General features: G+C 32.6%; 1 protein-coding gene across 1 annotated transcript; it reads right to left on the reverse strand.

Annotated features, from left to right (window-relative positions):
* Window positions 1-1,735: 1,735 nt before the first annotated feature.
* LOC128171825 (multiple epidermal growth factor-like domains protein 10) lies at window positions 1,736-14,220 on the reverse strand. The gene is made up of 7 exons (XM_052837606.1): window positions 14,064-14,220; window positions 4,630-4,851; window positions 4,049-4,303; window positions 3,792-3,872; window positions 3,135-3,545; window positions 2,307-2,412; window positions 1,736-2,093 (listed from the first exon to the last, which is right to left on the reverse strand). The coding sequence occupies exons 1-7, from the start codon at window positions 14,119-14,121 to the stop codon at window positions 1,886-1,888; spliced, it is 1,341 nt and encodes a 446-aa protein (XP_052693566.1). The 5' UTR covers window positions 14,122-14,220; the 3' UTR covers window positions 1,736-1,885.
* Window positions 14,221-14,448: the final 228 nt, after the last annotated feature.

A 14,448-nucleotide genomic window follows, 5' to 3' on the forward strand; every position in this document is an offset into this window, starting at 1 on the left:
GTAGGCTAAATGCATTATTGTTTTCATTTGTATTGCGTGAAAAAAAGTTTCCGATCAGAAAATATATTTACAACTACTGATACTCAAATATCAGGGACAAATTTCAAAATGTTATAGATAGTCGTGATTCAGAATGAAACGATCGTCATTATGTCATCTTAATGACAAAAAGAAAAATTAACTCAAATCAGTAGAAAAAATATGTTTTGGGTAAAGTGACCCGCGATTCGGCCATTTCCTTTAAATTGAGTATTTAATTGATGTAAATTTATTTGAGCAGTTATCATTCTAAACAGTTTCTGACATATTAATGAATGCATGTGCAATATTTTCCATCCATTATCCCTCCCACAACTTATACATCAACAATGCTGCAGCGTTAATAATGAAGGTAGCATGTTAAGCTGTGGGAAAATCTCCACCTTGAAAGCGCTTAATTTCTAATTTCTTTTTTCGGAGGGACTGTAAATGATTATTTTCGAATATCGTTTAATGATCAATGACAAAAAAGGCTTACTGTTCGTGATAAATGTATACTTTTTTCTGCTTCTTAATCAATTTAAACGAATTGACACACATGAAAATGCGTGATCCGGAATTGGAGACGACTCGGAATTAGCGACTTCACTGTTTGTTTAACAATGGGACAGTTTGAATTTAGCCGAATTGAAAATTATATAATTATGTCATAATGTTTAAAATTTAAGCAGGAGTCTTGTGTAAGTCAGTTATCTGATAATACATTGCAAATATAGTACCGAACAGACATTATGATTTCTTATGTAATATGTATACATGTACATTGATCTCTTTTAGCGAGATACGTTCTAGTATTTTGTTCACGTTAATCGCATGAATGTACAACGTAAGTACAAGTGGCGCACCTTTGCTCAGCATGAGCCCTTTAAATGTGGTAAATTATAACGGTAAGACGATCGAAGTAAATGCATTAAACAAAGTGTTCTTTGAATAAACAAGAGTTTATTGATATGTGTACAAGTAATAACACTTTCCCCCCAAGATTACAACCCAAAATGATATAAAAATAATGCGGCATGACACAATCAAATTTAAATGAATGACGTAATCTATCAGAAAAATTAACTCGTACCTAATCAATACTGTTACAAATGATACACATAATTGAGGCGGAACAATAATAACAAAATGTATGAATATCTCTATTAAGCAGATAAATAAAATACTAAATTCTAAGAACCATATTAAGACCAATGTTATTGTTTATCAAACAAACGTTCCTACCATTCACACGCCAGATAGTTTCATCATCCAAAAAAAGAACAATTATCATCGACAAATTGGTTGTAACACAGTTAACTTGGGTGAGCATAGCCCAACTTTGTCAAGCCATGTCAAGACCATTATTTAATTCAAAGAAATATGTTTTGAGATTTTGAGAATCAATATAAGGTTATAAAAATTAACACAGTAAGATAAGGAAAAACCAGCCTGTATTATTGCATATATATATATATATATATATATATATATATATATATATATATATATATATATATATATATATCAAACAGAATGCGACAGTCCAAATTAAATAAATTGTTTACTGTTTGCGCTTTCAGCCATGTCGGCTCTTCAGACAGTTATATAAAATTATACAATATATATATATATATATATATATATATATATATATATATATATATATATATATATATATATATATATATATATATATTTGGGGGGGGGAGGGGCAATATCTTAACGTTTTGTTGTTTTTTTTGCAGCAACTGTGAAAACAATTTAAAACAAATAAAAACACCATAAATTGTACGTTTCACAAGTCTTATCATATTTACGATCTCCATGTGGAATACTCTCATTCATATTTGCAACAGCTCGAAAATTACATAGAACAAGGATCCAGATAATCTCCCTGAAACTCGTCGTAGTGAGATGATCCACTGATATAGGCCAGTTCATGGTACCCTGTGTTGTCATCGGCTGTTTCGTAAACAGTTGATTGTCGAATTATACTTGTACTATTTATAGATGAATCGCCGCAACCTTTATTTGATTTCTCTCGCCTTTTAAATCTGTTGGGGCATACAATCCTGTAAATAATCACTTGTTTGTTAACATATTAACCAAATCCTTTTTGCAATGATCTGCATGTTGTAATGTGTTTTTGATGTATTGACCAAATTCTTTTGTAACATCTCCTGATCTAACCAGGAAGAAGGCAACATTTTACGTTTATGATGCTAGTTTTGGATTTGTTTTATTTTGCTTAAAACTAATATATAAATAGTGTATTAAATACTCACCACGTCACAGTGAATACATTGACGGTGAGGCTCATGAATAGAAACGCAACAACTATGTATAGTATGAAAATGCTGTTGGGGAATGAGTTATACCGCACTTCTGTATCTAACAAAAACAATAATAAATAAATAATTCATCGCATTTGATGTAAGATAAATTATTTTTAAGGATACATGTTGTTTTGATTTCAAAATATTAGCATTAACTATACATACATTTACAAAAATCAGAATTTAGGGGATATTGAAAATGCTACATGTAACATTATATACAGCGTTTTTGTCATCATGCCATTTGGGACGACCCGTATTCTGTATTTAAAGCTAAACACTACACTACTCGCAAAAAGGCACAGTCAAACAGATATTTACATGTAAAAACTTTGATTTTATAACAACCGATTGCACACCAGAAACTCGTGGGTAACCTGTAACATTCCGTTTGTGGTATCAGAATTTGTGCATGTATTTCTTATTTTATCTGCATTTTCTGTCTGTAAATTTTCTCGCTTGGAAAAAGTTTCGTAAAAAATTAATTTAAACAAGACCTAGTAACACGGCAATGCAAGATGTACGTCCACACAGGCAAAATCCTTGCAGCGAAATACTTTGAACTGTAGAAAGGTTTGCAACATATATTTGGGTTTAAAGGAAAGCGGCGATCGAAGAGAAATATGGCGACATGGCCTTATACAAGCACTATTCAGCTTTATTCAACGATTGCTATAAAATGAATTGTAACAATATGCTAAGATTTCAAATAAACGCATTTAAATTTGTGAAACAAACGAACTTCAATGAATATATGAAAATGTGTCAAAATCATACCCAGCGGTCTGTCGTCATACCACTCGGGTCGTTCGGTACAGTTTCCAGTTGTTCGATTACACCCATAAACACAATCATCCCCGCAGGTCGTGTTGCAAAAGTTTCCCATTTTTCCGCTGACACATTCATTGCAAAGACCCGAAATCTTCTCACACCCATTTCTACAATAATTGTTGCAATTTCTATCACAGGAAAATCCATACATTCCGACCGGACAATCTCCAATACATTCTCCTGTAATTCTATCGCATCCAGATTGACATGCATAGCAGGCGATGTTGCACCTGTTTCCATAATAGCCTGATCGGCATCCAAACACACAAAATCCAGTTTCATCACTGCATGATTTCATTGTACATTTATCACTGCATTCATTAGAGCATGTCGGACCGTAATGTGTGTTGTTGCATACTAAAATAAAAGTCGTCAATTTCAAGCACCGAATTCAATTGGTCTGATTATAATTGAGAGAAACGTGGTTTGTAGAATGTGTTTTAATTTTGATGCTGATTCTGAATGTTCTACTGATAACGATTAGAAATTGTTTATTGCTCAAAATTAACAAAACAATATAATTCCTCATCCATTAAAAATTATCATTAAGAAATCGAGTTTTATCCCCCGCATTTATGAAAATTAATCATGTGAAGAACATACCACATTTTCCACTTTCAATGTTACACGTTTGACACCCTTGACAGGAAATGCAATAATCACCATATTTACCAATCTCACAACCTATGGAAATATTATCAAAGTACATGTAACGATCGGTAAATAACATTTAGCTTTCCATCCTCATTTTTTTTATAAATATCATTAAGTATGTTAATCGATTTATAAAGCAATTTTGGCATCTGTTGCACTTAAGCGTCAATAAACTTCTAATAAACCGTCTTTGTTCCATACCGTACCATATATTTCGATCTCGCATAATTCAAGTATCGGCCCTTTGACGGGGTCATCTTCAGGCGCGTCGTATGTAGTTTCAACAATAACATATCTCGCTGTGTGTTGACAGGGTATTGATATCACATCTGGGGGTACTTCTGGGGCTGACGTATTGTCAGTGAAGCATCGCGTTCTGTTGAGTGTTATCGACTCTGTTACTGGTACACCCGATACATCCAGAAAAAACTGTCTGAAGCGATATGGTCGCCAGATTCCCTCTGTTTACAAAACAAATCCAATTTTTATGTCGAAAAAACGTTTCATAAACAGTTATTGTTTAAAAATGCTGGTTGGTCAATAAATTAACCATCAGATGTATATAGAATTTTAAGAAATAATAAGTTTGGATATATACTATTTTAGCAAAGAAAAAATATCTAAATTTAACCTTTTAAGACTGGGTATTTTCTCAATCTTTATACGAAGGTTTTCTTCAAAGGGAGAGCAATACAAATGCATAGAACCCTGTTACCTTATCTTGCAACGAATCAATGAAAATGGCAAAAAGAAATAAGCAGATACAGCAATTAAAAACGTAATTTACCTTCGTTTCTATAAAACAGTTTTACACTGTGTATGCTGTAGTATGCTCCAAGGTCTACCTGTAACCAAGCAATGGCTTGGTCTGTTCCAGTATGACTACAGTAGCTATCAGATGTGTTGGTCAGTCCATCAATAGCTAAGGTCGCATTATACCAGAAATCTGTGTCGGATTTAAAGGTTGTACTCTGTGTTACTGTTGTTGTCCTCCTCCTGCTGAGGTTGTCTGTATGGTTAAGCAAAATAAATGCATTGTAATATCAAATATGTATTTCAAGTTAAAGATATAACTAAACTTCTTCTTTTCCTTGTCCAACAATATATTTAAGCTATGTTTTTCGCATATTACTTATAATGATAATAACTGTGAACCAAACGTCTCCATGAAATTCACCCATATTGCAAACGAAGCAGCATGTTTTAATCTTAATCTAAATGATATTCCTATATTATGATGAGTGTGGTTTTAGCTTTGAAACCAAAATTGTTTTTTAACTGAAAGTATTTAAATCATCGTTTTCTGCGTTGAAAGATTCAAGTTGTTTATGTTGAAACCACACCAGACAATTGTTTGGAATAAAACGCCATTCAGTTTAAGTGTAAAGAAATAAACATATCTTAAGTTTTCAGAATGACACATTAGTGATTATTTTCAACCCGTAAAACACCTAAGTGGATTGCGACAGGTAGATCCATGTTTCATTTTTAAAATTAATTCTTTAACTTTCGAAATAACAAAAAATATTAAATCTATTTTGTCGTATAGAACACCATTAAAAATACTTTTATTTTTCCAATGCGATAAAGGATATTTTAAAGCATAAAAAATTGAATATTCCACTTTTATTCATAAATAAGTTTTTTGAAAGTTTTCTTTGCTATATCATACGGTTTCTTTTATTGCATTCTGTGGATAATGTAGTTTATTTTTGTGTGGATCAATGTTAGTTGATATCCAATATGTTCCCGTTTCGCGGGGGCGTAATTTTGTTGGTAGCAAGTTAGGGAGAATCTTAATAAAAATAAAACAAATGTTTTGTATATTCGTGGGGATGTAAATTCGTGGGCAAAGAATATCCACAAAAGCCACGGACATTGGTCTACTACGAACAGTGATGATTCCACAGTAAATATTTTCTTCATTCTTCTTAAAAGAAGTTACTTCCGTCTAACAAGTGTTTTATTTCTCCAATCAAAGTTTGTACAATTGACCAAAAAATAATGCCTGGTAAGGTATTTATTCTATGTACTCATTTGATCAGTACATGTACGAGTATGAAGTTTCTAAAAATAATTTTTCCCTCTAAATCACTGGGGAAGAAGTAACTTTAGGACTGCAAATACTGCACTAAAAATACTTTTCTTTGACAAAAACAAGTGTAATCATGATTAATATTTATTAAAAAAAAATTCTCAACGTGTTCTGGAATCAATCCGGAATTGTTTATTATGTTCAGTTATAATCCGGATTTATGTATACATAACCGGTTCAGAGTTTATAGTAGTACCTCCGCTCCACGAGCGCCATGCACAAATTCTCGGAACCACGTTCCTTCAGTTTTTTGGTGACATAGACACCCCACAGTGTATGTAATTTTGTATTTTTTATATAACATATAGAGTTATGATCAGTATATTTCTTTCTTATGCACTTTGACTTGTATATAAATTCCATTAAGGTATATTTTACTATTTGAATGGGCTATGTGTACTTCGTGCAGTAAACAAACATGTTTTTCATATCTACGATATGTATTGGAGCTTTTACTAGATTTAATTTTAGTTAATTTACATGAAGTTCAGTTCATACTCGTTTACTTTCATGCTTACAGTTTTTTTTAGCTCACCTGAGCTGAAAGCTCATGTGAGCTATTCTGATCACATTTTGTCCGTCGTCCGTCTGTCCGTCCGTCTGTCTGTCCGTCTGTAAACTTTTTACATTTTGAACTTCTTCTCTAATCCCGCTTATCCAATTTCAACCAAATTTGGCACAAAGCATCCTTATGGGAGGGCGAATATGAATTGCAGAAATAAAAGTCCGATCTGTATTCAAAGCGGAGAAAACCTTGAAACTGTAGAAAAAGGGGGTGCATTTTAAAAAATCTTCTTCTCAGGAACAACCGAGTCCAATTCAACGTTGTTTAGCATAAATTATCCTTATGGGAAGGAAAATATAAATTGCAAAAATTAGGTGCTATTTCTGTTTCAAATCTAAGTTATTACGAAAATAATAATAAAGGAAAGGCGTGTTTCAATCAGTTTAATAGCTTCGGGTTCGGCATACGGAAAAATGGGTAGGCAAGACTTGGCCTGAGCAAAACAAAAGATTGGCAGGTATATCTGCCAATCTCATTAAAATATCAGAATATTTGATGGACCAGTATATTTGTATTCGCTGTAAATATTGCTGCAAAACAATGCGTATTTGGAATTGACGATTGCCGATCGCGATCTGCCCCGGCTTTAATTTGCCACGGCCCGGGTTTGCATACCCATTTTACCATGACTCATATTCTATACTTCTAAAACGAGGTTCTGTGTTGAAAACAGCCATGACATTATACGAAAAAATGGGTCGATCTGACTATGATGAATTTGCTTGCTACCAACAGTTCGCGTATGAAGGGAAATTTTTGAAACATGCAAAATATATTGGTGCCGATTTTGTGAAGTAAATTGAGGCTAAATATTTCAATGCGTTGACAGTTTTCACCGTTGACGTTGGTGTTAGCTTGTTCTGATTTTCGTTTCGTTTTCATTATTTATGCTTTGTAACCTGGGAACTATCGTCTCAAAAAAGTACTGAAATACAATTCATTCTATCGGTAGTTCGGCATTATCTTTTGCGTAATGGTAGATTAATGCAATAGGTTTTGTTGGGATGCTCGGCATTTTCTCGAGATTATTCAGTTTAAATAGAGTTTGATATCGCTGACGGAAATATGTAGGTATATACATGTTTAATTGTTTACAATTTCTATTTACTAACCATATTTGAGTGTTAAGCTTCGAATTATAAGCAAGATACAGAGATTTGCTCATAATTCTATGTTTGTACACAGATCTTAAAAACTAAAAATTAAAAAAGTAAAAAATTGGTCAATATTTATTAAGAAAATTTTCAAAGTCTGTTCTTCCTGAAACTAACTTTAACAACTTATTGTATTGTAAACTTAACCTTTTTTCGTCATCATTACTCCTTCTGTACATGTGATCCTTGACTGTGTTTGTGTTCATTGGTATAAACTGATTTTGAACCTCTCTGGGGCCCCCTCTTTATACAATAAATAATGTGAAATCTACATCAATTTTGATAGTTTTTCAGACACGAGTAAATAAAAACGACATCTTTAAAACAGTTTCCATAGTTCCGACACATTTCTGTTGTGGGGATAAAGTAATTATCGCTATTCCCAAGAAAATATCACAGCGGAAAATTATCCTGGTTTGTACGCAAAGTAAATAGCAGTCATTTAATTATAATGGAGAAGACAAAGAAAATTTTTGAATGTTTTTAATTTGAGGAACTGAGCACATTGAGGTACACTTTTCTTTTTCACATCTATACATGTAGGATTTTTTAAATAACAAAACAATAACTATTATATATTTTTTTAAAAGATACAATAACTAGTAAGTAGTTGATGAAAAAATGTACCTATATGCTCTCATATATTTTGATCGCTTTACAAAGTGGGGGCGGGGGGGGGGGGGGGCGGGGGGCAGAACGAAAATATAGGGAATTGGAAGTTAACAACTTAACAGTTTACCCCTACCAAATGTTTAGTTTTATATCTTGCGCAGGATTTTCTTATTCTGATAAAAAATAGTATTTCATGACGGTTTAATGTCAAAGATTACGTGTATGCAAAAATAAGGGTAAAATTCGAATACTTTACAATATTTATTTTTTGTTATTCTACCGATGGACCATATGGCACAATATCTTTTGAACGCCCATTGTTGCTCAGGTGAGCGATGTGGCCCCTTGGGCCTCTTGTTATATATTGTGACAATAAAATGACTAGAGTTAAAAAGATACACTTTTGTACATATGTGTAACTGTCTCCCAAACCTATATTATGTAATGACAAGTTCATGCAATTGTGTAATAAGTGATTAGTATATAAGTTTATATTGTAGGATCTACAGTTTATTCCTAGTAAATAAATGATGTTTACTAGCTGTCTGCGACTCATTTCTGAACATGGGACAGCATACAACGTATTTTTAAAAAAATACAGTTTTGATATTGTTTGATTTTCATCGGACATCGGCTAACAAGCCTGAACCTGTCAATCAAATTTTGAGTATTTGATTTCATTGGATGGTAACGCTTTTTTGTCACAGCCAATTAGAACGTATTGACTTTAAGGTCAAGATCTAGTTAATAGTGCTTGAACCATTATGTCGTTATAATTGAGTTGATGAATCTTTTCCCGTTTTTTACTGCTCTAAAAAAATTATATTAAAACAAGATTTTTCATTGTGTTTACCAAACATTTAAGCCCCGGTACACCCTTTGATACAAATATATTGTTATGAAGCATCATTAAAAGAATTTATATCCTGAATTTCATAAACCTGTGGGCACCTTTCATTTACTACATAGTGACCTTAAAGAAGAATCAATATTTAATAGTAAAATTTGAATGATAGAAAATCCAGCAATTTAAATAAGATTGAACAATATACTGTTCAATCACATTATATGAATGCAAGAGAAAAATTTGTTTGAATCCCGATGAAAAAATACAGTCAATAATTTGAAATTTCATTATTTTTCTAATGTCAAATTGATAAACGGAAAATAACAAGTAAATGTTTAAAGAAAATGATTACAATTAACGTGTACAAGCAATTTAACAAGGAAATCCGTATGTATGCTACTTATTAAAAATAGTTAGTGATAAATACGCGTTATAAAAATGTTGGTTCCGAAATATTCTGTAGTCACTATGTATAATGAAATTAGGTATACCAAAAATTCAACAAATTAAAAAGAGTCATACAATTACCGGACAACCCCAAATTCAAGTTATGCACAGTCACAGAATCTACGAAATCAATAATAAAAACGACCTATTTTCGACGGAAAACGTGATTTACGCTCTGCAAACTTAACTCTATGAATTATTTTTTTTTCTTTCACTTTATCCCAAGAGCGCCGCGGAAAAAAAATTACGTCATACAACGGCAAATGACGTAAAGCTCCTAAAACCTCATAATACGGGGAAAAAGTTAAAATATTTTGTTTAAAATTTTAAAATTTATCAATTCCTAATTTTACGGGTTGTTATGTTAAATCAAATAGTTCGACATTTTGAAATTTACTTCAATCTCCGTAACTTTCCGAGCTTATTCTGGTAAATACAGAGCTCTCAGGCTTATTTGAAAATACCTTAAATGGGTTAAAAGTATAGTTTGATTCATGAAGCATTAAGCAATTGTTTCACTTAATCACGGACAGTCCTCTATTACAACGTTAAAACGTGTGATAGGCGGAACTTAACTTACAGCTTCAATATTATTACGAACTCGGCAGTGAACTCCTCTATTAAAATGGCAAGACGTTTTAATAGGCGGAAAAAAGAATCTAAATCAAAACAACGAATCAAGCCTTACGCTGCAAACCTCAAAATTGACAAATCATGTCAAGATTTAGCAGAGGCACGCAAATTTGTCTTAAACCTATCCAGACATAAGCTCAATGACAACGAATACTCATTACTTGCCAAAGGGCTCAAATTCATTCCATCACCAAAACAGAAGAATATGAAGAGGCGTATTTTGAAAGATTTTGATGAGTTTGCAAGAAAATTAAGATGCAAATATCACTTTGATACCGGTGCGGTTTCAAAACTTCACCCATTTAGAAAATCGTCGGGGTATCAACCCCCTACAACTTGTAATGAGCTCGAACAATACATTGACAAAACGAAATTAGAATTGTCGTCTATCACAACCAAAACACTCAGAGATAATCTGGTAAATAGTGAAAGAAACGCACTCTCTTCGCTAAAGAACAATTCCAATATTGTCATAAAAAAAGCTGACAAAAGTAATACTATAGTTATAATGGACAGAGATCAGTATATCTCTGAGGCGGAGCGTCAATTACTTTCAAAACATTACTTGCAAGTAGAAAAACCTGACTTACAACACTTGCACGACCTAATTTTAAAGAGAATTACTGAAATGCTCGCAAGGGGCTCCATAGATAAAGATACTCTACGATTTCTTAAGGAACAAAAGCCGCTGCTTGAATGCGGTAATTTCTACCTGCTCCCTAAAATACACAAAATTCAGGACAACGTCCGAAATGCCCTCCTTAATGACCTATGTAGCATCAGACGGCTACCCCCCGGACGGCCAATTATTGCTCAATGCAATACACCAACAAGAAAAATTGGGGCATATTGTGATTACTTTCTTATCCCAATTGTACAAAAACAATCAACCTATATCAAGGATACAACTGATTTTATCAATAAGATCGAATCTTTACAACTCCCTACTGATGCGCTACTGATCACTTATGATGTAACCAGTATGTATACAAACATGGAATTTGAAGAACTACTTAACGCTGTTAAACATGCGTACACCAACGCTAATAAGAGCAATTTAGACATACAGCATCCAGATGTCGGAGATTTAATTTTCCTGCTCAGATGCGTATTAGAAAACAATTACTTCGAATTTGACGGGAAATACTACAAGCAAATTAAAGGATGTAGCATGGGTGCAATACCTTCGCCAGAAATTTCGGATATGAGAATGTACGAAATTACTCGATACATAGAATCTCAATTTCAGTATTCTAACAAAATACTATCTCACGGAAGATTTAGAGATGATGGATTTATCATTTTTGATGGATCGAAAGAAGAAATCCATAAGTTTTTTGACATCAGTAACAACTGTCACAGGCATCTTAAATTCACATTTGAAATTTCTCAAACATCCGTGGATTTTCTTGATACAACGGTCTACAAAGGCCTAAGATTTAGCAAATGTCAAAAACTGGATATCAAATCCTTTATCAAACCAACGAATAATTTTCAATACCTTCATAGAAATAGCGCTCACAACGCATCAGTATTTAAAGGTTTCATCAAAGGAGAATGTATCAGGCATTCAAGAAACACAAACGATCCATCCGCCCTCAATATAACTTTAGAGGACTTCAAAGGGCACTTATTAAAGAGGGGTTACTCTGAAAAGGAAATAAATCCGATCATTGACGAAATCTCAGGAAAAGAAAGGCAACTCTTACTGAGTAAAACAGAGGAAAAAATTAAACTCAAGCATCCACACGTCATGGTTACACAATTCAACCCCCGCGTCAAAGGATTAAAAAAACGTTTATTAAAGTACTGGAACATTTTGAAGACGGACTCAACTTGCAAACAGTTATTTGACACGGAACCTATCATTGCATACAGCAAACACAAAAATATCGGAGATCTTTTGATAAAATCTCGCTTGCAGTAGATACATTAAATCTGGACCCCTGATGAGGCTTACTTAACCGCCGAAACACTCTACAACTACCATTATAACTACATGTATTTTTTCAATATTATCATGATGCAACAATCAGGTGTGGTTTAGAGTGTCGGGTCCTAATAATTCAATATCAAGTCTGGTTGATTGATGTTGTTTATTTTAAACAAGTTAACAACTTAACAGTTTACCCCTACCAAATGTTTAGTTTTATATCTTGCGCAGGATTTTCTTATTCTGATAAAAAATAGTATTTCATGACGGTTTAATGTCAAAGATTACGTGTATGCAAAAATAAGGGTAAAATTCGAATACTTTACAATATTTATTTTTTGTTATTCTACCGATGGACCATATGGCACAATATCTTTTGAACGCCCATTGTTGCTCAGGTGAGCGATGTGGCCCCTTGGGCCTCTTGTTATATATTGTGACAATAAAATGACTAGAGTTAAAAAGATACACTTTTGTACATATGTGTAACTGTCTCCCAAACCTATATTATGTAATGACAAGTTCATGCAATTGTGTAATAAGTGATTAGTATATAAGTTTATATTGTAGGATCTACAGTTTATTCCTAGTAAATAAATGATGTTTACTAGCTGTCTGCGACTCATTTCTGAACATGGGACAGCATACAACGTATTTTTAAAAAAATACAGTTTTGATATTGTTTGATTTTCATCGGACATCGGCTAACAAGCCTGAACCTGTCAATCAAATTTTGAGTATTTGATTTCATTGGATGGTAACGCTTTTTTGTCACAGCCAATTAGAACGTATTGACTTTAAGGTCAAGATCTAGTTAATAGTGCTTGAACCATTATGTCGTTATAATTGAGTTGATGAATCTTTTCCCGTTTTTTACTGCTCTAAAAAAATTATATTAAAACAAGATTTTTCATTGTGTTTACCAAACATTTAAGCCCCGGTACACCCTTTGATACAAATATATTGTTATGAAGCATCATTAAAAGAATTTATATCCTGAATTTCATAAACCTGTGGGCACCTTTCATTTACTACATAGTGACCTTAAAGAAGAATCAATATTTAATAGTAAAATTTGAATGATAGAAAATCCAGCAATTTAAATAAGATTGAACAATATACTGTTCAATCACATTATATGAATGCAAGAGAAAAATTTGTTTGAATCCCGATGAAAAAATACAGTCAATAATTTGAAATTTCATTATTTTTCTAATGTCAAATTGATAAACGGAAAATAACAAGTAAATGTTTAAAGAAAATGATTACAATTAACGTGTACAAGCAATTTAACAAGGAAATCCGTATGTATGCTACTTATTAAAAATAGTTAGTGATAAATACGCGTTATAAAAATGTTGGTTCCGAAATATTCTGTAGTCACTATGTATAATGAAATTAGGTATACCAAAAATTCAACAAATTAAAAAGAATCATACAATTACCGGACAACCCCAAATTCAAGTTATGCACAGTCACAGAATCTACGAAATCAATAATAAAAACGACCTATTTTCGACGGAAAACGTGATTTACGCTCTGCAAACTTAACTCTATGAATTATTTTTTTTTCTTTCACTTTATCCCAAGAGCGCCGCGGAAAAAAAATTACGTCATACAACGGCAAATGACGTAAAGCTCCTAAAACCTCATAATACGGGGAAAAAGTTAAAATATTTTATTTAAAATTTTAAAATTTATCAATTCCTAATTTTACGGGTTGTTATGTTAAATCAAATAGTTCGACATTTTGAAATTTACTTCAATCTCCGTAACTTTCCGAGCTTATTCTGGTAAATACAGAGCTCTCAGGCTTATTTGAAAATACCTTAAATGGGTTAAAAGTATAGTTTGATTCATGAAGCATTAAGCAATTATTAAGCATGTAATAAATGTTTTAGAATGTACAAAAATATGATGCAATTATTACCTTACCATAACAAGCAACTAAACAGAAAACGCCAGCTAGATATGTCCACTCTTGTAGTCGCATCTTAAAGAGGAAGTTTAAACAAGTTGAAGAGGCTCTTTTGATATTTTTAAGACCTTTCTTATTCAACCATATCTTTAAATCTGACAAAATTTGAATAAACATAATAAGCAATAATAAAGCTCTGAAAACGAAACCTATGAGTCATTTCTATTCAACATGTGTTTACATTATAAGACTCTGTTTTTCAAAAACGTGGGCAGTATCGTGTATCTAAAGCGACTGGTGTCTACCTGCATACTTGAGGTTTAAATGCTACATGTTACCTTTGAATTCTTCTAACAATCTAGGTCAACTGAAGACACCCTGTTTCCATGCAGTGATTTTTTA

Source organism: Crassostrea angulata, chromosome 2 (assembly GCF_025612915.1).
Source record: "Crassostrea angulata isolate pt1a10 chromosome 2, ASM2561291v2, whole genome shotgun sequence".
In the NCBI taxonomy this organism is placed as follows: Eukaryota; Metazoa; Mollusca; class Bivalvia; order Ostreida; family Ostreidae; genus Magallana; species Magallana angulata.

What these genes read in the sequence shown, in the direction of transcription:
- LOC128171825 (XM_052837606.1), bottom strand. Translation starts at nt 14,121, where the DNA reads ATGCGACTACAAGAGTGGACATATCTAGCTGGCGTTTTCTGTTTAGTT. An exon ending in ACTGTTTTATAGAAACGAAG is followed by an intron (nt 4,304 to 4,629) that starts GTAAATTACGTT and finishes TTTTGTAAACAG; the next exon opens with AGGGAATCTGGCGACCATAT. An exon ending in ATGCGAGATCGAAATATATG is followed by an intron (nt 3,873 to 4,048) that starts GTACGGTATGGA and finishes ATATTTCCATAG; the next exon opens with GTTGTGAGATTGGTAAATAT.